This window comes from Oreochromis niloticus, linkage group LG4 (genome assembly GCF_001858045.2).
Source record: "Oreochromis niloticus isolate F11D_XX linkage group LG4, O_niloticus_UMD_NMBU, whole genome shotgun sequence".
Classification (NCBI taxonomy): domain Eukaryota; kingdom Metazoa; phylum Chordata; class Actinopteri; order Cichliformes; family Cichlidae; genus Oreochromis; species Oreochromis niloticus.
Genome location: NC_031969.2, coordinates 28,883,500 through 28,904,845, shown reverse-complemented (window position 1 = coordinate 28,904,845; position 21,346 = coordinate 28,883,500). Strand labels below are relative to the sequence as shown.

General features: G+C 40.3%; 2 protein-coding genes and 1 non-coding gene across 3 annotated transcripts in view; all 3 read right to left on the bottom strand.

Moving 5' to 3' along the window:
- Positions 1 to 6,188, bottom strand: part of kcnh6a (potassium voltage-gated channel, subfamily H (eag-related), member 6a) — a 28,538-nt gene extending 22,350 nt beyond the window's left edge. The window contains exons 1-4 of the mRNA XM_005468950.4: positions 5,645 to 6,188; positions 2,634 to 2,864; positions 756 to 905; positions 370 to 473 (exon numbers count right to left, since the gene is read on the bottom strand). Coding sequence (XP_005469007.1) covers positions 370 to 473; positions 756 to 905; positions 2,634 to 2,864; positions 5,645 to 5,720 — 561 coding nt within the window. The 5' untranslated portion in view covers positions 5,721 to 6,188. The remainder of the gene's footprint in view (positions 1 to 369; positions 474 to 755; positions 906 to 2,633; positions 2,865 to 5,644) is intronic.
- On the bottom strand, positions 941 to 1,012 carry trnac-gca (transfer RNA cysteine (anticodon GCA)). Its single transcript has one exon. It is a non-coding gene; the product is annotated as a tRNA-Cys (tRNA).
- Positions 6,189 to 11,038: 4,850 nt separating the features above from the next.
- Positions 11,039 to 17,313, bottom strand: gfap (glial fibrillary acidic protein). Its single transcript, XM_003441987.5, has 9 exons — positions 16,752 to 17,313; positions 15,197 to 15,257; positions 15,002 to 15,097; positions 14,746 to 14,907; positions 14,463 to 14,588; positions 13,649 to 13,869; positions 13,519 to 13,562; positions 13,222 to 13,304; positions 11,039 to 12,768 (listed from the first exon to the last, which is right to left on the bottom strand). Exons 1-9 carry the CDS (start codon positions 17,270 to 17,272, stop codon positions 12,727 to 12,729), a joined length of 1,356 nt encoding a protein of 451 aa, XP_003442035.1. The 5' UTR covers positions 17,273 to 17,313; the 3' UTR covers positions 11,039 to 12,726.
- Positions 17,314 to 21,346: the final 4,033 nt, after the last annotated feature.

Sequence of the window (21,346 nt, the reverse complement as noted above, 5' to 3'; positions counted from 1 at the left end):
CTTCTGCTTCAAAAACATCTCTCTGCTATTTAAGGTGGTTCATATTTAACTATTAGAACTCCATATAAAACCAAAATTGCATATACAGCACTTGAAAGGCAAATCAAAGACTTTGTTGTTACTATAGTATGTAGAATATTTTTGATTAGTGCTCTTCATGCATGATTGAAGAACAGTAGAAGCATTGCAGGCATAATATGTCAGTAAGTTTTAAAATTGTATCATTGCAAATGTCATGCCTAGGAGTCACAGTATGATGTATTATCTTTGTACTGATTTTTTCCACTGCCAGATGTGTTTATGTACTCTAGCAAAATGCAAAGCATGCATTCATGCAAATGGACTGCACTGCATGCATGTGTCATTCACCTGCAGGTAGTCTACTACCACTCCTTCAAACTGATCTTTTGAGAGTGAAGGTCGTCGCATGGATCGCAGCACCGGCAGCCTCATCTTCAGCCTGCGATTCTGGCCTAAAGAGAAAACTTTATCTTCAGCTCACTTGTTATCGAAGTTCAAAATGTATTCAATTCAACTTTTCTGCTTTAAAATATCCAACTTTTCTGCTAAGATAAGACAGTAGTGCACATTCTGACCAATATGATGAGAAAATCAAGACTAATTACACACATTAATTTCTAATTTATATTTACAGTTGCAGAATTCACAGGAAAAGAGAAAGACAGAAAAATGTTTAGCTTCTATAAATGTGAAACACAAACAAAACATGCAGTATGCAGTGTGAAAGGCTTTACAATAGGCCCATCCTTGGGTGATTCTCTGCCTGAGAGCAGTCTTCTTGTGGGAGGGATCGATGAGCTCCTGGAAGTCAAGGATGAACATGATCACAAGGCCTTCTTCATTCTTTACTGGAACGATTCCCACAAGGCAGGGTCTGCAGGTCCCTATTGACACAAAAGGCAAGAAACAGCAGTTACACAGGGGGCACCCGGACTTGAACCAGGGACCTCTTGATCTGCAGTCAAATGCTCTACCACTGAGCTATACCCCCTGTTGATAACCCAGAAGTTATTTCTAAAATGTGATCAGCTGAAGGCTGGCCTAGTTTAACGAGGTTATGCTTCTAAGGGAGGTCACACAGGAGAAAGCAATATGAGCAAAGGAGAAAGAAAGAAGGGCAAACAGAAAGGAATCATTTCAAAAACTGTGGAAGCTAAAAAAAAAAAAGGCTAATTGAGCAACACTTCTGTCAGGTCTAACTTCACTCCACAATCAGTGAGCTCCAAAAATAGACACAGGAGAGAGGGCAGATAGGACAAACACACTCACAGTGCATGCATTCAGTCCCATTCATACATTCACCCTGAAAGACCTGGAACAGAGATTTTGTTTGGAGGTTAAGAAAAAAATCGGCCTGTGAGCGCTGCAGTCTTGTTCTGAATCACATTGCAATCACATGTTCAGATTTTTTTTTCCGGTCTGTTCAGCCTGGGAGCACAGTGGGAAGCAGGGGAACAAAACAAATGGATGCTTAGTGGATTTGATCTGGCACACAATCCCATTCCCATGACAACAGCACTCTAAACTCCGCTCCTCATGCCCAAATGGCAAAAGTTCTAACAGACACGTATTATGAATGTCCTTGTATAAATGTAGACAGTAAATGTATGGTTTATAGTCGGTAACTGTCATTGTCTTACTCATGCTCACTCATGTGTGTCTACCTCAATTCCTTTGTGCCAGAAAAAGATGATAAAGAAAAATAGATGATGGAGGTTAAACACAGACCTCAGCAAAGGACAGTGTGTCACTGGCATCCCAAATAACTCCGGATAAACGGGAAATTAAACTTTAAAAATAAAAGTAAAACGCCACCATGTGGATTAAATTGAAGCTCAAATGAATGGATGGAAAGAGGTTTTTCCACTAATGAAAAAAAAAAAGAAGAGGTTAATGATGTGAAGAGAATCATGCTAAGGACTGATGAGAATACAGGCAAGTACGGATTAAGGATACACCAAAAAAACCAGGTTTGAAGAAGCGATTAAGACGCTGAGTCTGCCTGCCTGGTCTCGTTGGGTTGGTGACTCGAAAACATAGCAGGTGATTTGAAGCCTAAATATAAAAGCATAATCTGGCCATGGTGACGGATTCGCAAGATCAATGGGAGTCCAGCAAAAGATAGCAGCTAAACGCAGATACTTGCCAAACAAACTGGTCTGAGATGAATAAAGAATCTCCTGAACTACACAAACTTAAAGGGAGACGATCTTTTACTATCTATTTGTTTTGATAGCAAAAAATATTCACATGAAAATCATCTTTATGCATCAGATCCAGACATTTATCATGATGAATTATCAAAATGAAAGGACTAGTCTTAGAAAGCAGGAAAGATGTTTTAAAACAGATCCAATTGAATGGCTGGTGGACTGAGGTAACAGTCTGGATTAAGATCTCTGTAACAAGGTTTCTTGTCAGAAGATAGAGGATAAACTAGTTGAACATATGGAGGATTATTTGGACTGTTCTGATAACAATCAAGCTGTCAGCAGGCCAAATCTTGTGACAGCCAGAAGACTCTTTTCATGAGGTCTCGAGCTATAAAAGGGCTTACTCCAGTATTTTTGCTCCAGCTCCGTTGTCTTGATTTTGTTTTTCGTGTGTCTTACCTTTCTTAGAGTAGTACAGGATCTCCACTTTGCGCTCCTCAGACCCAAGCAGGGCCTGTCCCAGCTGGGCCAGGGAACTCTTCATTGTGCCAGGACCCACCAGGAACTGGCAGGTACAAGGCTGCTGCATGATCTCTGCTCTTGTAAAACCAAACATCTGGCAGAAGCCCTCATTGCAGTAGATGATGCCACAGTTCTTCATCTGGGCATTGGCAATAATAAACTTGCGATCTGAAGGGAGGAACACAGTGTCAGTTGACAATTTATAAAAGCAAGATATCCATGTGGCAGTACAAGGACAACGCATTAAAGCTGGGTTAGAAGCAACACTGATAAAACCACTTTCTTGCTTATAAATATTAATAAACTTTCTGCTCATTAAAGGAGAAATAATATATTGCATAGAGGTTTATAAATTAGGCTTAGCCATGACTATCTCACCAACTAAATTAGCCTTTTACTTCGCAGAGGGTAATGACGCCTGATTCCAGTGATTGCACTTACGCCTGTCACTGAAAGATTGAAAGAGATAGTTTGTTAATGCTGACAATTAAACTGTTTACACTGTTTAAGATTTAATTTGATTTAAAGATGCTGAAGTGCAGACTGTTGTGGATACGCAGCCGACTTCACGGCCCACAAAGTCTGTTCTTCCTCCTCTCCGCATGACAATCAGCTGAAGTGGAACTAATGAAGTCTACTTTTCCATGGTGCTAATGTTATTAGCGTCACAATTCCTCCCAAGGGATTGAAAAGGAGCAGGTGGGCACTTCAGCATAAGGGTATTTGGAGTATTGCACATGGTGCCAGGTAACTTATGGGAATCTACAGGTTTTGGAGCCTGTTTACCTGACATCTTTTAATTACATCATTACATTGGTATCAGCCACTTGCCTATGAATATGTTTTGTTTGTTTAGCCAGGCTACCTAAACAGTACAAATATTACATTTCCAGATTTACACTGTTTATCAAATAGTTTTCATATCTTAACAGTGGTAAATAATATTAAAAGTACAATCACTGTACAGTTGATATTTTTGTCACCAGCTTTGATTTGTATTAAAAATATTGCCAGTTTGTCTTTTAAGAAGGTCAGTACTTGTGAATGTAACACCTAGCCTACATTTGACATAGTTTTGTGGATGAAAACACAATATTAAGATCATTTTACATTGAAATTTCATAATAAGATAAACATGTGACAGTGTGACAAAATAATAAAATAAAATAATGCCATTAAAGTTGAGATAAAATATCTAACTGCATGGTAGCTGCTGGACTTCTCATCGGCTAATGACACTCACTGGAGGGTTGACCACCACCATCAGTGATCTTTCATCATGGGGGAAACGCTGTGGCTGTACAGTGTCAGTTACAACAATAATGGCTCTTCCTGGTCAGTCAGAGCTTTGATTCTGAGTCTCTCAGAGTTACCCTGCTTTCAGAAACATCCCAAACAGTAACTCCAAGCTCATATGTCCTTCAGTGCCTGGTACTGATGAAATGAATAATACTGTTCATGGCAACAGAAACAGCCACTGTCCCAAAAATGCTGCATGACAGCGAATTGGGGCAGTTTTGTTCGAAGGCTGCTAATGGAGGAGTTGAACGATCTGAATGAAAAGTACATACATAACCTCTGTCGCCTCTCATTGGCCTTTTTATTACACGCTGGTGAAACTGGGTTAAACAGCTGTTTGCTGTTTGCTGCCCACACAGATGAGAGCGGGGGACTCTTCTCTTGGCCCCTCTTTCTAATGTAAACGGGTGAGCTCCTAGAGTGGAAAAGCACATTCTGTCCAAAGTCATTATCTGGGGCTCAAAGCAAAAACACTGATCGTCACACCGTTGCTAAGCAGCACCACTGTGGCACGTGCACTCACCTTATCGTGCACGTGTATGTGACTGCGCGTGCACAGACACCTTTTTGAGATACAGTAGAGGCATTACATAATACGGGTTTCTTAGGGGATATTGGGAGATTCAAGCATTACTGGTCCTAGAGCTGATCATACTAAAAGAGACTGAGAGTTGTCAGCAATCAACTATTTCTCCATGTATGGTCAGTATCTAATCAGGATGGCAGGGTTATTTTCAGTCCTGTGTCAACACGCTGCTAGTGGTGAGGAAATCTACTGATTATTGCACATGAGATATAATGTGGCATGGTGTCTTTCAGTGTTTTTGTTTTTAAACTAAAGTAGCATTAACAAAGATTTAAAGGTTCATGTAATAAATGTTAAGTACAGAAAATGAAAAAAGGTAAAACTGGATACAAATAATGGTCAGGTCAAAAGAAGACAGCAACATATGTGTTCTATCAGAGGCCTTAGTGATTTCAGGGAAAGGGATTTTTTCCTCTCCAGTAAGTGAGAGGTGGTCTCTTCTTCCAGCCAATGGAACATGTGAGCTAATGGAACACAATGTAAGTCATAAGGTGAGCTCTCACAAGCAAACTCACATGCAGGTGCAATAACCCCGCAAACATAAAAGCAGCAGCTGGGTTCTGTCAGCATTACTGATACAGATAAGATAAGATGTTTTAATTTATTATAATATAAAAAGCCTGTCCTTCTGCCATCTGTTCAAGCAATAAGACTGACCGACAAACAAACACAGACGTGTGAGAAATAAAGCAAACAAAACTATACCAGCAAGATTTAACTGGATACACTAACAGCTCTGAAATAAATACAGGCTACCACTCCTACTGATGAACTAGCTGTCAGAAACACTTTTCCCATAGACAAAGAGCACAGTCATCCCTTTTAAAATAGAGGATGTAATTAATTCAGCGTAAATTAGAGTTCCCCCGTCTCTGCCATCTCTTTCGGATTTATTTAAAGCACTTGCGAGCTAAACCATCGCAGCGAAAACAGTCCAAATGTTTAAAATGGGAAAACTAAATATGTATTTGGTAAAATGTTTGGAATCTAAATATCACACCCTGTGTTCGGACCTCAACAGCAGCACAGACGCATAACTGAAACTAATTTCATTTGCACTTACTTTGCTCGTCGAATTTCCTGATGATAGTATCCAAGTAAGTGTTCTGGAGCGCAACATGACCGCGTCTCACGGGCATTTTGATGCTGAGACAAAACACTTCCGACACATGAACCTTAGATAAGTAGAAAAGCAAAGAGATTTGAACTGACGCCAGTGAACAAAAGGGTCCACTTCCACTTGGAGGACGAGCGTAAGCAGCAGATTTTGGCTTCCCTCGGAGCCTGCCGCTGATGGTGAGGGGTGAAGCGCCGGAGAATGATGGAGAGGAGGGCTGGTTGCCAGGGCAATAGCAGATGCAGGATGTTGCACGCTGATAAGGTGGGGGTAAAAAGTAGACTAGGATACAGCAAAAGCTGTATGACACCGAGTCGAGAGTCTTCTCCTCAGTGAGGGGACCTGTTGTGGGACAAGTTGTGAACAAAAGCTGCAGAGCGCAGAATCCGTTAGTTGCTTTATGATCGCTGCTTTCTCCCTCAAGTTTTGGACAATGCGCGATAAGGATGGCAGTGAAGAAGCTCCCATTAGCCCGATCCCAATCCACTCCCCTTGCACCACCCCCTGTCGCCCATCAGCAGCGTGAAGGCAGAAGACAGCGGAAGCATCAGTTGTGTATATATAAGTATATAAATCTCTCTACATATATATTAGTTATATCTTAGAAGACATACCGTATGGAATTTTAAATCAGGGAAAAGATACCATAATATTACTCATTAGCATCACTGATGGCTTGTACTGTCAGTTAGGTTAGAAGATATTTGTGATGAAAAATTATGAAGAATTTGGTTATTCATAATCCTGGATATCCAAGGTTGGCTATCCAGACCACGTTTTGTAATCATATTAATTATTTCTTCTACATTTCTGGGACCTTATTCCTTAGGCGCTACATATCTTTTATCTAATAACTGTTTGGACTTTGTTTCTCATTGAAGTAATGTTTTATTTTGAAATGTATATACTGACATTATCTATTTATGGCATTGTGGATAGCTCGACAGTGATATGACAATGATAGAGTGCAGACCCACAGCAGTCTATTCTGCTTCACCCTACATCTGAAGTCTCTGTGCTGAAAATAGCAGCATCCTCTTACTCTGTGGCTGCCATTGCACCTCTGAAGTATTATATTAAACTAGCGATGGTAATCTTGAAAGTGCACTCATGTGTTTGTGTTTGCATGTGCCTCTGTGAGAGGTTTTTATCCCTTTTTAAATTGTTCAGAAAACACATTTTAAGTTTGTAAGTGAAATTCAGGACTTCTGTGGGAGAAATGAATTATACACTGCACTGGTTAGGCGCACAAGTGCATCTACAAAAAACATTGAACTGTCAAAACTAAAAAAAGAAAAAGGGATTCAAAACATGGTTGTAAACTGAGAAGATAAATTACTTTGTGTTTAACAAGCCTGAGACTGTGAGACTGGAAACTTTCAGTCTGGATTTTATTGTGCTATAGCCAGACGTGAGGGTGTAGACTCAAACAGTGTGACTCGATCTGAGTTGCAAAAATGAAAAATTCAAGTTTGACTAAACCAAAGGCTAGATGGGGTTTAGCTTTCATATTGTGAGTTCTTGCTTGGGCTTTAGTCTTATAACTCAAAGGCCTCAATCCTATCCTTAACCTCAAATTGCAGCAGCAAGGAGACACTTACCTGGCACTGGTGGTGTCTTCCGAGACGGAACAGACATCCTGGCCAGACTTTCTATTGTGTACCTAGTTAAAGGTCACCTGCAGGCTGCAGCTGCCTTTTTCAAACTCACACACTGTGCACATTTTGTTTGGAAAAAACCACAAAAGAGTTTCACAGACAAAGCAGGTTGAACAGAGCTGAGTTATATTTCTTGGGCCTTCCTCTTTTTATGGCCAATTTTTCTATGTTTTGTCCACCACTAGTAAAAATATAGTCACTTACAATATCTCTAAATGATTTTTGAACCTTCAGAGTCTATGTAAATATGTTATTCTAATCTTCACCATGAAAGAACTCAAACAATGTGACAGAATCCCACCAGGAAGCCACTCATGACCCTTTGAGCTGGCAGTAGACAAATGTGTTTAAGAAGTCATCCTTCCACTTAGTCCAAAGACATGTGTTCACTGAAACCTAGACAGAAAAAGGTGTTAGGAGATCAGACGGTTCACCTTTCACTAGACGGGTTGAGGTAATGGCTCTGTGTTTTGTCTCAACGGTCTTGATGAAATGAGGGCTAAAATTAACCAAGGAGCACACATGCCTCCCCATGACCCTGTGGTGTGAGAGCCCTTTGGTGGCTCTCACACAGGAATGTGCACTAAAGAGGGCAGCGAAAGACAAAGAGCATTGACTGGAACTCTAGGCTATACATGTGAATTTGTCCTGATTCGGCATCCCCCTGACTATTTCCTCATATGAGAAATTAACGAACATGTATTATCACCACTCCAGTGTGATTTGATTGTCTTATTTTTGTCTTAAAAAACAACAAAAAACCCCAATTAGGAGTATGTAAAATTAGGTGAAAAGTTTTGGTTTAGTTTTGCATCTAGGTGCTTGTGTAATATCTAACTTTCCTGAATATCTTCTGGATCATCCAAGTATAATTTTTAAATGTATTTTCATAGTAATTTGATTTGTTGTTTGAGCTTTAAATGTCTAGATAATACCAGCTGGTATGCCAATGATACAAAAGTGGGTTAAGTTACAAATTAACAGAAATGTGGGACAGGAGTGTAAAATAAGGCACCATCTGCCTCCTCTAGTAAAGATGCCCTTTACCTAGTGTTTGTGGGTGGGATCAGACAAGCCTTTGAACTCAACCTTCATTTTGATCTCAGATACACACTTTAAAATTTTCATGACAGTATCTCCAGTGGCTGTAATTCTGTCATTTTGACTCACCTGTTGTTGGGCAAAAAAAACCCCAAAACCTGCCAAAATACTCTAAACGGCCGCTGTGAGAGTCTTTGCTGTCGTCCGTGTGACTCGAACCATATTTTGCAGCAAATCCTAACAACTGAGACGCTAGAACAAGCTAATCCAAATTGTTTGTCTAAATGGTGTAGATAAATCCTCTCTGTAATTCACCTCCAAGATTTAGTTGGCTTCTTTCAGTCGAGTATCTCTGCAGAATTTATTGGAGAAACATAGAATTCCCTGGTGAAAATAAACAATATCAGAGGTTTATTTTTTATTTTTTTCTCTCAATATTCGGATTTACATAGTTCAAAAAAGGTGTTGGTACTGTGTGCATTTGTGACTTCTGTACATAACATATGCATGCATGACAGCTGTTGTCACCTCACATCCACCGTAAAAAGATAAGCCTGAAAAATGCACGTCTCTGTAACCCTTTGTACCTTCCCAACCTTGTGGAAAAGAACTAGATGGGAAACGGGGCCAACTGCCTGAGAGTTTTATCTGCTTGGAATTTCTTCAGCTCAGGGTTGCCTTCAACTAAGACCCGAGAACCTCCATTCTTCTGATAAAAGCTGGACAAAACAGACACATGCTGTGCCTTATGGACGGTTACTGGATCATACTTTAACCCTGTAAGACCCGACCCATCAAAAACAGCCAGAAAATTCTGATTGATGTTTATTAACCTTTATAGCAAAATCCACAGTTTTTTATTTTTTTGCTATATCATATTGCGTATGATATATTTTTATTATATATTTATTATATATTTTTTGTATTGAATTTGACACATTGGGCATTTTTGGCATCTTTTTGTTAAAAACAATGTTAATTTTAGACAAAAAAAAAAGAGTTTTGTCCATAACATTTTAAAATTATGGCAAGTATTGATCATGTTGATGAGATAGAGGTCTCAGAAACACATGTATCAAATATGATACAAAGGGCATTATAGAGTTAATACACATGTTCCACTCACCTGGTAAGAAAATGAAAAGAACTCACCACTAATGCCAGTGAGGCAGGGTGTGACGATTTTCTAAGTTTAGGATGAAAACTGTGTTCTTGTCTGTGAAACCAGTCAGCTTTTTGGATTTACCATGTTAGGTCTTGAAAAACATTGCATTTACTTCATTTACTCAAATGTTTGCTTTAACGGATCATACTTAGACATGTTTTTTTAAGTATTTTTGACCATTTTGAGACAGTTTACTTCTTGATAAATTTGGCAGACAAAAACCATAAGACAAACAAGAGTAGGGAGAACAAATGAATCACATTTAAAGTCTTTTTATCAGCTGCTTATTTCAGCCTTTTAGCTGCTTTTGTTTATCCTTATTTTAGGCGAAGAAAATCCTTTAAGTTTGGAGTATAGTTTGAACTCTATGACTAAAAACACCCACTGGAGTGTTGTTAGGCAGCTCAAGCTTGACCCGTTTCAGTAACTGTTGGTTAACAGACCAGATTCAGAGCCTGTTACAACTGCTTAAAAAGAGTAAATCGAAGATTAGTACTAGTATTAGTTGTTTGGGTTTTTTTTTTAATTTTCTTACAACAGTACTCATATTCCCATTGTTGGTACATCAAAAAATGCTTTGCTTACTAAAATAAATCCTTCCATAACAGTTTGGAGATTTAAAAAAAAAAGTGATCAAAAATTAAACGTCCCAATCCGGTGCAATGAATAAATAAATAGATAAAAATAAAAAAAAGTTTATATAGTTTTGTATCTTTAAAATTGACCAAAGTCTTCAAAAATCAAAGACAGTGAATATGCGCAAAAAACAATCCCTAAAAAAAAGTCTTTAAGCTTTCATTAAAACTTTCAATTAAATTAGTGACTAGTTGCCAGTATCAATAAGAGGAATAATTTCAGGAGCAAAAAAGTTTATATTTTAACACCTGACGAGTAGTTTGAGACAGACACGGTTGAGCAGGTGCCTGAAATGGAGTGGCCTGGTGTCGAGTCTGTGGCCCTTTGCTATGTGTTTTCCCCTACTCTCTATCCTGTCTGCAAATAAAAGTCAAAAGCCAAAAAATAATAAAAAAAAATCCAAATATCTATCCTTTAAAAACTCAAACTCAAATTGTAGCCCGAATGACGAATGATTGTAGGAAACTCACTTTTTGAGATCATGTGTTTATCAGTCCAGTAGAGATTTTTATCTGCAGCTCATGCCATACTATTTTTTGCCATAAATGGTATCTAGGCCCATACATACAGTGAAACTCACACAGGGCCATGACATAACTTGAAGTGAACCCATCTGCTCAGCGGTACAGCCTGCTTGAAGGGCAGAAACAATCAGTTACAATGAATAATATCTGTCCGCTGCTGTCAGCCCTCTTGTCAGGATATATAACACAGCTGAAAGTGATGATGAGAGCTGATATACTGTATGAATGTGTCAGGCTTGTATGAGAGGCAAAAGAACATGACTATGAACACATGAAAACACTGTTAGGAGAGACTTTTTATAAAAAAACAAGAGGCATCAGCAAACAAAATGTTTTATTTTTGTTAACATGACATCACAGCTCGTAGCACTGGTCAAAACTAGTGTTATATTCACACCTGCAGAGGTTTCTAAAGAGCAAAGGAGCAAAAACTTCTATATGACATTCAGTGAAACAAAACAAATCAAAGCAAACACAACAGATTGCTAAGTGTTATTAGAGGAAAAGGGCTGAGGCATGGGGGTGAAAGTTCCAGAGTGTAAAGGGTGGTAGGCATGAACACATGGTGTCCTTGGCGACAAGTACAGACACAGCCGGCTTTGGCGTAGCACCACTCTCATTAGTGGCAGGTCCTGTCAACACTGCTTCAGTCTGTGGGGTTTTCAACAAAAGTTGGGGCTTGGATTACAGCGTTTGAACTGTGATGTCCATCTATGCTTCCAGCCGTTTAAAAAAAATCTAAATTCCTCCCATTCAAAAAGAAAAAAAGCAAAAGTCAGAACTGCAGCATTTTCTTTTGTGAGGTTATTATAACAACTGCATGGTCCTGTCTCTGTGTCTTCCTGTGCTATCAGCCTAAAATACAGGAGCTGGCTGACACTTGGTGGAGGCTGCAGGGCAAAAGCCGTGTCAGTACCCACACCTGTAAACTTGCCTGTCTTTTCCTGTTATCGCTACTGGATAAGTGGGCATGTCATGACGCATCCTGGTGTCAAAAACTTCTGCCCTTATCAGGTTGTGTTCAAGAGGCAGAGGATGCTAAAGAACAGACAGAAGAGTGAAGGGACAGTGATGGAGGACATTTTAGAGGCCCTACACAAATGTTGATGCTGACAAACTCTTATACTTTTTATAGAGCGAATGAACACTCTAGAAGTCGCCATAGTTACTCCCTCATGAGCTGTATCTGCACATTTATTTGTCTTCCCAACTGGTTGTGCAGATTTAAGTCTGCAGAGCAGCAGATATTGTTTGGGCAGTCAATGCAATGCAATGCATATAATGTATCTACCTATGCATGTGTGCTATACTTTACATTCAATAAGTAATACACAAGTAGGGACTAGAACAAAGCGAGTGAAAAATCTAAATAAAACCAAATGAAGGGTTAAAAGAAAAGAAAAACAATTCAGACTCACATGCTCTGACAGAAGCTGCAGTACACACACATATCTGCCATTACTTGCCTAAATCCATTTAAAGTGTCTGCATCTGCAACTCCCTCCTTTATTTCACTTGCCACATTTCACATGCACATAACCGTACGTCAGTCTCCACCATGCTACATTCTAAACATAATCACTATGATTCTGTGCCTCTTCTGTGGCATTTAATCAGAATCAACGCTAAAAATCTGTCCTGGCAGCTCGAGTTAAAATTAACACAGCTTACTTAGTTTTTATTGGAAAAATCTAAAGATGGTGTAAGGTGACTGGGCTGCAAACACTTCAGGTTTATGGTGGAGCTGTACACAAAGCCTAGCCGAGATATTTTTCAGGAGAAATTCTGACAAGGGAGACTAAGTACAATAGGTGGTTATATTGTGGTTGCAATAAAAAGAAGCAGGTGATGGAGGAGAGAAAAGAGAGGGATGCTGTGAATTTGATGGGGTAGCTTTTGTGTCTGGAGACAAACAAACAAAAAATGGTAGTAATATCCAATAATGCGCATTCAGAATCCCCAGGTAGTGACTAAGGAAAATATGGATGAGCTGGTCTTGAAACTTTAAGGAAGATCTTTGTGTTCAGTGGTTGATTCCTTAATGATCTGAAAAAGGGAAAAAATTCAGTTAAAAATAACAAAAAGAACAAATCTCTCATGGGTTTTTAGTATCAGTTGCACAAGGCATCAGGTGTACTGAGCCACAGTGAATCTGTGAAAATCTGCAGAAGAGTTCAACATTGCCCTCCAGAGGGAATGGGTAAGAGGTGCAATGTGCAAATAATCCTGAAGCAGTGTGAAAGACTTATACAAGCACTAATTCACTCGGTTTACTAAGTGGCTGGTTGATTACAGTAGCAGAATATAGTTAGTTTGCCAAGTTCTGTCCTCATGACTCCTAGAAAATATGCTGCAGACCACTGACATGCCATGGAAAATGAGAAATTTGTGCAGACTGAAAAGGATAAATTAAAGTTAAATAAATAAATTCGTGGTGAGGAGAGTGAGACATGCAATGTCTGTATGATCCAGTGTTGCTCTTTGTGTTCATCCACATACCTCCCCATCCCTGGTCTCCACAGTTCGAACCAGGATGCTTCTCTTCACATGGGCCTCAGGAGTTTTAGTGTCCAAGTTAGTTTCTAAGGGAAAAACACGGGGAGAGAGAGAGGATATTAGCTCTGACCAAACCTGCTGAAACACTATCCTCTGTTCACATTTGGTTTAGAGTACAGGTACGGGATTAATCTCTTTTCAACCAATAAATACTGTCCAGTTTAACTGCTGGTGTTCTACAGCAAAAACAATTTAATCAGTCAAGGGAACAAAATACCATGGTTCAAAATTTAAACTGACCTCTAAACTGCATGTTGGAAAAGCTTTGAACTGGAATCGTGATCCTGGAAGAAAAGTGACCAAAAAAATCAGTATCACATACTTTGATTTATTGCTTGTGTTAAATCTGACCAGACAAGCTCTAACTCACCTGCTCTCCTCTCCCTCCAGGAGCTTCCTGTATGTGGCAATCTCAATATCCAGAGCCAGTTTGACATTGAGGAGATCCTGGTACTCCTGCAGGTGCCTTGCCATCTCCTCTTTCAGTGCCTGGATTTCCTCCTCCAGTCGGCTCACAGTATCCTGGTATCCGGCTGTTTCCATGGCACAGCGCTCCTCCATTTCCCGGAGCTGGCGTTCCAGTGACTCATTCTTAAATAAAAGAGAGAAGACCACATAATAAATGGAGTGAAAGAGAAAATTCTGTTCACCAGGATTTAATGTAGATAAGTAAGATTTTGTTTAATGTTGTTCCTAGATAAGTTGCTAATGCAAAATTTTACACTAGTATTACGATCTGTCTCTGTTGCTAATCCTGCTAATACAACTTTTGCATTTACTCCTTCTACAGCATCTACCACTGCTGTTTCTGGTCTATATGAGCTGCTTTTTTCATACCACTAAGACTGGTAGTACTCAAAAAGTTCCAATTTATAGAGTTTAAAGTCAAGAATACAGATGCAGGATTAACAAAACAAAAGATTTAATAGGCTACTTTGAGTTCAGGTAGAAGACAAAGAGGAGAAACTGATTGTTCTTGATTGGTTAGGCCTATCACACAATCTCAATTCAAGACCAGACTATGCACGAGTTTCTGAGTTGTGCTTCAGCTCCACACTTGTTGTTAAATTACAGTTCTAACAAACTATTTTAAAAAAGTGTGTGTTTGCCATAAGTCCATCTGACAGCAGTGTAATTTGTGAATTCAAAATGTCTGTGTAATCTGCGTGATCTGGTGTACTCACTGTGCCACGAAGAGCCTCCAGGTCACAGGTGACCACTTGGATCTGACGACGATATTCGTTGGCTTCCTGCTTGGCCTGGCGGAGGGCTTCTGCGTTTCTATTGGCTGCATCTGTCAGGTCAGCAAACTGTGTACAAAGATGAAACAGCTCGTTTGTATGTGGTGTGTGTATTAGCTTATTAGCTGTGAAACATTATCTTTATCTTTGTGCATTTCTTTTAAATTTTCACACATTTTCACTTTATACAATAAGTGTTTTATGTCCGACAGCTAATTCTTCTCACCTTGGATCGATACCATTCCTCAGTCTCCTGCATATTTGAACTTGCCATGTTTTCATATTGGACCCTGATGTCTCTGAGAGCAGCAGTCAGGTCTGGTTTAGACACATCCAGATCAACATGGACCTGCTGGGCCATGATCTGCTCCTGTAACTCACGCAGTTCCTGCAAGGAGGAAATCCAAATTTGATTGTGGTTAGTGGCAATTATTGGTGCCTTAATATTTCCGTGACTTCTATTCCTTCAGTTGTTTTCTTACCTCCTCATGAATTTTCTTCAAGAAGTTTATCTCATCCTGCAGGGCATCAATCTTCCTCTCCAGCTGGACACGATTTAAAGACGCCTCATCCACATCCTATGAAAAAAAATGAAGCACACAGAGGGATGAAGTTGGATAGTCAGTCATACCGAATGTCTAAATTATTTAGTTGATGATTTCAGGGAACAGAATTACCTGTCTGAAGCCATTTAGATTATTTTCTGCATCCTGTCGGAGCCCAATTTCATCTTGCAGTCTAAGTCACACAAAGGAGAAAAATAACCAAATTAAAAAAATTACTCAAATTTGGTTTTTTTAGGTTAACAGAACATCCAGTCTTTCCAGTTTTTGTTGTGCAAAATACTTTTATAGACAAAAATCATAAACACACCATTTATTTTGAGTTAACTTGTTGTGCATGAGCCTTTTTTGTCAACTCCTTCACATCTCAGCAAAAAGGAAACAAGCATGAAAGGATTTTTACATTTTTTTTTACAGTTTCTCATTTATGTCTAACAGAGTATCGTCTGCAAGGACTAAAAACACGCACACGCACATCGATTAGATTCGTGATATCAGCTTTACTGCTGCTCCCCATGCTGCTGGGGATGTGCGGGGCTCAGCTGAAAGGGCAGCTTACGCATCATTACACATTCACTCCAATCTAGCAGCCAGAGGCCTTTCCCACGGGATGGAGCACACACACACAGACATAAAAAGGACGCACGTACGCACAGCCTCGTGCACAGATAGGCACCACCCTACAATCCATCTGCCATGCACACAGTGACATGGAACTCTAAGCATCTGTATGGCTTCATGGAGCGATTGCTGAAAAGAGGGCTTCAAGAAGAGCAGCATGAATCACAAAAGTGACCTCTGACCAGAATCATCACTATTCATGCTGCATTCTTTTAGAGGACCAGCAGCTGCGTGGTAATCGGAGGATATAGTGTGAGAGAGACCTTTCGAACCTTTAGAGGCTTCAAGTCACTCATTCACAAGATTAAAGTATAGATTCATGCCACATATGCATCTAAAGTTTTAAAAAAGATGCATATGCAATGGCAGTGAATCAGTATTTTGGAGTAACAGGGGACTAGTGAACATCTGCCCGGCTGGCCGTTCCCTTTGTGTTGGGCTACCATTGTGTTTCCCTCATTCCTTCGCACTCACTCAATGGGGACAAGGGGTTCAAGTTTGTAAAGAGGGATCCAGGAGTAAAGCTGGGGCAGAGCACAGTGGGCTGCATTCCAGCGGGTCTGAAATCTGCATATAAATGAACTGGCAATTATAAAAGAAAACTAAGAAAAAAAAACTTTCCACTGGAAAGAGTTTGTCTTATTTTGTGCCAAAATACATAAAATCTACTCCAGCTGAATGTGTTTTCCTATCAAAGACCAGCTAACCAAAAGCATTTGTCTAGAAAACACACTTTGTGGGCATTTCTTTCACAGTCCAAATATGTTTTTCAGAGTGTGTTTCAGGTTCTACTATGCTTTAATCAAGAACATGGTAAGGTTTAACATAAACAAGGGTCCAAAACATCTGTACACTAACTGAAAAATGAAATATGAAATTGAAATTCAGTACATAACTCTAAAAAATAACCCTTTGCATTTCTTTCATTATTCTTATACATACATATGCAATCTCTAAAAGAGATACAAATGGGTGGTACTACTGTGGGATCATGCATCACACCTACATGATCCTCCACCCACAGAAGTCCTGCCCTGCTACCTCTTACTTCTGCTTAAGTGCAGCCACATCTGCAGCCAGGTTATCCCTCTCGATCTCCATTCGAGCCTTGTTGTTGGTGAGACCATCGACTTGTCGTCGTAGCTCCCTGAGCTCCTCCTGGTAGATGTCTCCCAGTCGGCTTGGCTCCTTCCCCTTCAGCTGGTTCAGCTCTGCCACCAGCACCTTATTCTGCTGCTCCAGCAGGCGCACCTTCTCTATGTAACTGGCAAAGCGATCATTCAGGCCCATCATCTCCATCTTCTCGTTAGTTCGTGTTTCCTTGTACTGGGCCTTCAACAGAGAGTCAGCTGAGAAGTCCAGCCGATCAACAGGGCTCCCCAGCAGCAGGGCTGTGCTGCTTGAGCCCAGGGAGATCCGCGACACGGGACTGGAGTGGGTGACATTGCGAGGGGTGCCATGCCAGGAGAGGCGGCTAGAAGAAAGGCCACCAATTCTGACTCCAGAGCTGCTCGAGCTCTGGGGCCCAAAACGCTTCCTGTATGAGGACTGGACTCTCTGACTCTCCATGTTGGGGAATGGAGCTCGCTCTGGGCACAAACAGGGCTTTTATACAGCCAGGCAACCAACCCCCCCAAGACCAAAGCAGAGAGACCACAGGGTGGGGCAGAGAGAAGGGAGGGTGGCAGGCAGTGAATGGGACAAAAAGGGAGAGCGAAGGGGTGGTTTACATGACACTCAAAAAGCTGTGCGCCAGGGATTGTCTGTGCTCGTCCACTCAACTACAAATGTCTCTTGGCTTTCTCCCTCTCCCCCTTTCTCCTCCCTTCTCCCCAGCCTCTAACTCACTCTCTCTCTCACTCTTACTTTCACCCTTTTTTGTCTTCCTCTCTTTCTTTCTGTTTGAGCTGAATGAAAAGGAATTTGTGTGACAGGGTCTGGCCACCAATTCAAGCTGACCACACATGCGCTCTCACAAAAACAGAAACACAGTTTGATCAAACAAAAGGGTGCTGGGGAGAGATCTTCGCTCTCTAATCAGAAAATAACTTCAGATCGGCAGGTGGAGCAGGTACAGATACAAAGAAAGATTAGTATATTAAAAACATTGCTGAGTGTATTGGAAGTGTGCACAACAAAAGCCTGTGAAATCATTTGAGACTAGGGTCAAATGATTTCACAGGGTCAGTTGTGTGGAGAGAATCTAAGAGCTGTTGTCACTCCTCTTTGGATCACAGTTTAGGGCAGCAGTTATATAACAAAGGGCATAACATTATTCGTTAACTCATCCTTAATGGGAATATTTATTATAAAATGTGCTTATTCAGTAATGAAAATTAAAGTATGATGAAAAAGTTCATATTACCCAGACTGGAGAAAATACATTTTCAACAAAGTATATTCAATTCAGTTTCAATTCAATTTTATTTATATAGCACCAAATCACAACAACAGCTGCCTCAAGGTGCTTTCTATTGTAAGATAGACCCTACAATAACAATCCCAACAATCATATGACCCCCTATGAACAAGTATTTTGGTGACAGCGGGAAGGAAAAACTCCCTTTTAACAGGAAGAAAACCTCTGGCAGAACCAGGCTCAGGGAGGGGCGGGGCCATCTGCTGCGACCGGTTGGGAAGAAAGAAGGAAGACGGGATAAAAGACATGCTGTGGCAAATCTCCATTAGCGAGTTAGCACGGATCGCCCCGTGCGTGGGCCAGCATGGCGTCAACGCGTTACGGCGGTTAGCTTGTTAATGCATTAGCGCCATGCAGCCCCACGCACGGGGCGATCCGCGCTAACTCGCTAACGTGTTAATGCGGTCATTTTAACGAGATTAACGCTGACAGCACTACTATTAATACATAGTGAGTGAGAAAGGTGACTGAAGAAGAAATACTCAATGCATCATGGGAATCCCCGGCAGCCTACACCTATTGCAGCATAACTAAGGGAGGATTCAGGGTCACCTGGTCCAGCCCTAACTACATGCTTTAGCAAAAAGGAAAGTTTTAAGCCTAATCTTAAAAGTAGAGATAGTGTCTGTCTCCTGAATCCAAACTGGAAGCTGGTTCCACAGAAGAGGGGCCTGAAAACTGAAGGCTCTGTCTCCCATTCTACTTTTAAATACTCTAGGAACAACAAGTAAGTCTGCAGTGCGAGAGCGAAGTGCTGTAATAGTGTGATACGGTACTATAAGGTAAGATAAGGTATCTCACCTTATAGTACCTTAATAGTACCTTATGGTACTATTAAGATAAGATGGCACCTGATTATTTATGACCCAGGGTTTTCATTATATATGCCATTAAATATTAATCTATAACACTTCATCTCAAAGCATTTTCAAGTGCTTTGGAGCTTTTAATTAAATAAATAAATAGATAGATAGATAGATAGATAGACAGATAGACAGATAGATAGATATACTGCAGTACATGCACACTTTCAATAGAAAGAAGAAAAACACTTCCCTTGGAGATGTTCACTGTGTCTGGTTATTAGATGTCTTGCTGGTTCCAAAGACAGATGGATGGCAGAGATGAGTGGGGTCAGGTGGTGAGATGTGGGGAGGAAGGGAGTTGGTGAGTAAAGCCTTTTAATCTGAACTCTATGAGGACTAACAGAGTCTGCATTGCAAAACCATTATCATCCATTACCTTGACAACCACAGAGCTGGCTACCTCAGACCACCTCAGCTGATCTTTTTGAAGAAGATGTGATTTATGGAAGTGAGATTTTGACCAAGTGCCCATTTCCTTCTGCAAGAATATATCCCTCATGTCAAGAACAGAGTATTTTGGCATGACAATAATGTTATTGAAAACAGAGCTCAAAAAGACACAAAAGTACTAAAAGTTTGGGAAAATACTGCTGGAAAAAAAACTATGAGTAATATTGGTTTTGTGTTGCTGACAAGATACAGTAAATAACCCTAAGTAATTTTAATGAGAAAAGCAACGGTAACTGTGTAGCAAGTTTCTTTCTTTTCTCTATCTCCTCTTTCTGTGTTCATGTCTTTGTCCTCAGGTGTTCCCTTCTCACTATCTTTAATTTATATTTTATATATTTCACATAAGTCTTTTGTATCCATGTTTGGTCATGCAAGTTTTTGTTCTTCACCTTTGTTTGATTCTGCCACCTGTGCTTTATCCCTAATCAGCCTTCTGGGTTTATAGAAACCTCACTCTTCCTTCTGTTCTTTGTTCTGGTGTCATTTGTGTAATCCTCAGTGTGTGTCCTGCTCTTGTGTCCTCATGTTTCCTGGCATTTCCTAGTTCTTTGGACTTTTTGTATCACATTTGGAACCTTGATCAACCTCTATAAAGGCTTGCCTTTTGTTTAGTTCTACATTCTGGCTCTGCAAATTCCCCCCAAAAAACAGTTGCAACATGGTAAAAAAAAAAAAAAAAGTACCAGTAATTGGTTAAATTCCAGCAAAAATATCAATTCTGTTTTTGTTTGGTGTTAGGAAGATCAAACTGGCAGTAGCACATTTAACTGCTGAAGGTAGTAAAAACCACAACAGCAGTGGTTCATAAAGGATTTCTTTGTTACTAGGCCATAAAATCACAGGGACTGTAGACCAATCATAGTGCCTTTATTCAGTGGGAGACAGTGAATAAAGGCCCTAGGACTTTACTATTTGGCCTCTGAGTGTTGTTGCTAGTAAAGAAGAAAAACAACAGCACACTGTCTTGAATTCTAATTGGTCTCTCTTAAAGCAGGTTAAACAAGATGGCACACTGTAAGTCTGGCAGAGATTTGTTGATTAAAAAGGCTCCATCTCTAAGGAGTAATAGCATGCTTGCATCATTAAGGTGACAGTAATTGTTTCGCCCCTCTGAATTTTTCCGGCAATCACCACCGTTGCCTGAGTTCTGGTCACTGAGGTAATATGTCCTGATGATTAAACATCCAGGCAGAAAGAGAGTAAAAGTGGTGCTGCAGACCTCTCCTTCTCTTTGCTCCCTGCTGCAAGTCAAACAGCTGATTCATAGATCCAGCACAAGAAGACCATCTTATCTGCAGGAATTACAAGAAGAAGGGGTGTGGGGCAGAATCTTAAAACTGAAATGATCTCAGGCCAAGATAAAATCGCAGCCAGCTAAGTTTGACTGCTCTGGCATTTTGCATCCAGAAACCCCAGTGTGAACCTCTCAGCTACCATTCTTCAACCTGGCTGATGTCTGAATGTACATGGCCACATACCAAACTGAATCCTGACCAACAAGCTGGAAATACGACTGTCTCAGCCCCACCTTCATCACTACATCAAGGACAGACAGGGTGTAAATTAAGGGGTAGGCCTTAATCAAAACTAGCTGCTTTGGGTTTAAAAAAAAAAAGGTGTTACACCCACAAAATGATGTCCTGCAACAAATTAAACAAGATGAATTTAACCTATCTGCATCAATTCTTGTGAACATGAGACTTGCATCCTCCAACGACTACGCAGGTGGGGAGAGTGCTTGATTGTGTCCCTCACACCCCTGCTGTACTTGTTTGGTCTGGACAAATTATACTTTTTAGTGACTTTGCATAATTCCTGCATAGTTGAGCCAACATATCTAGGACACTGATATTGTTAGGAATATTAAAAAACAACAACATAATTGAATGCAGGTTTTATTTATGCCTA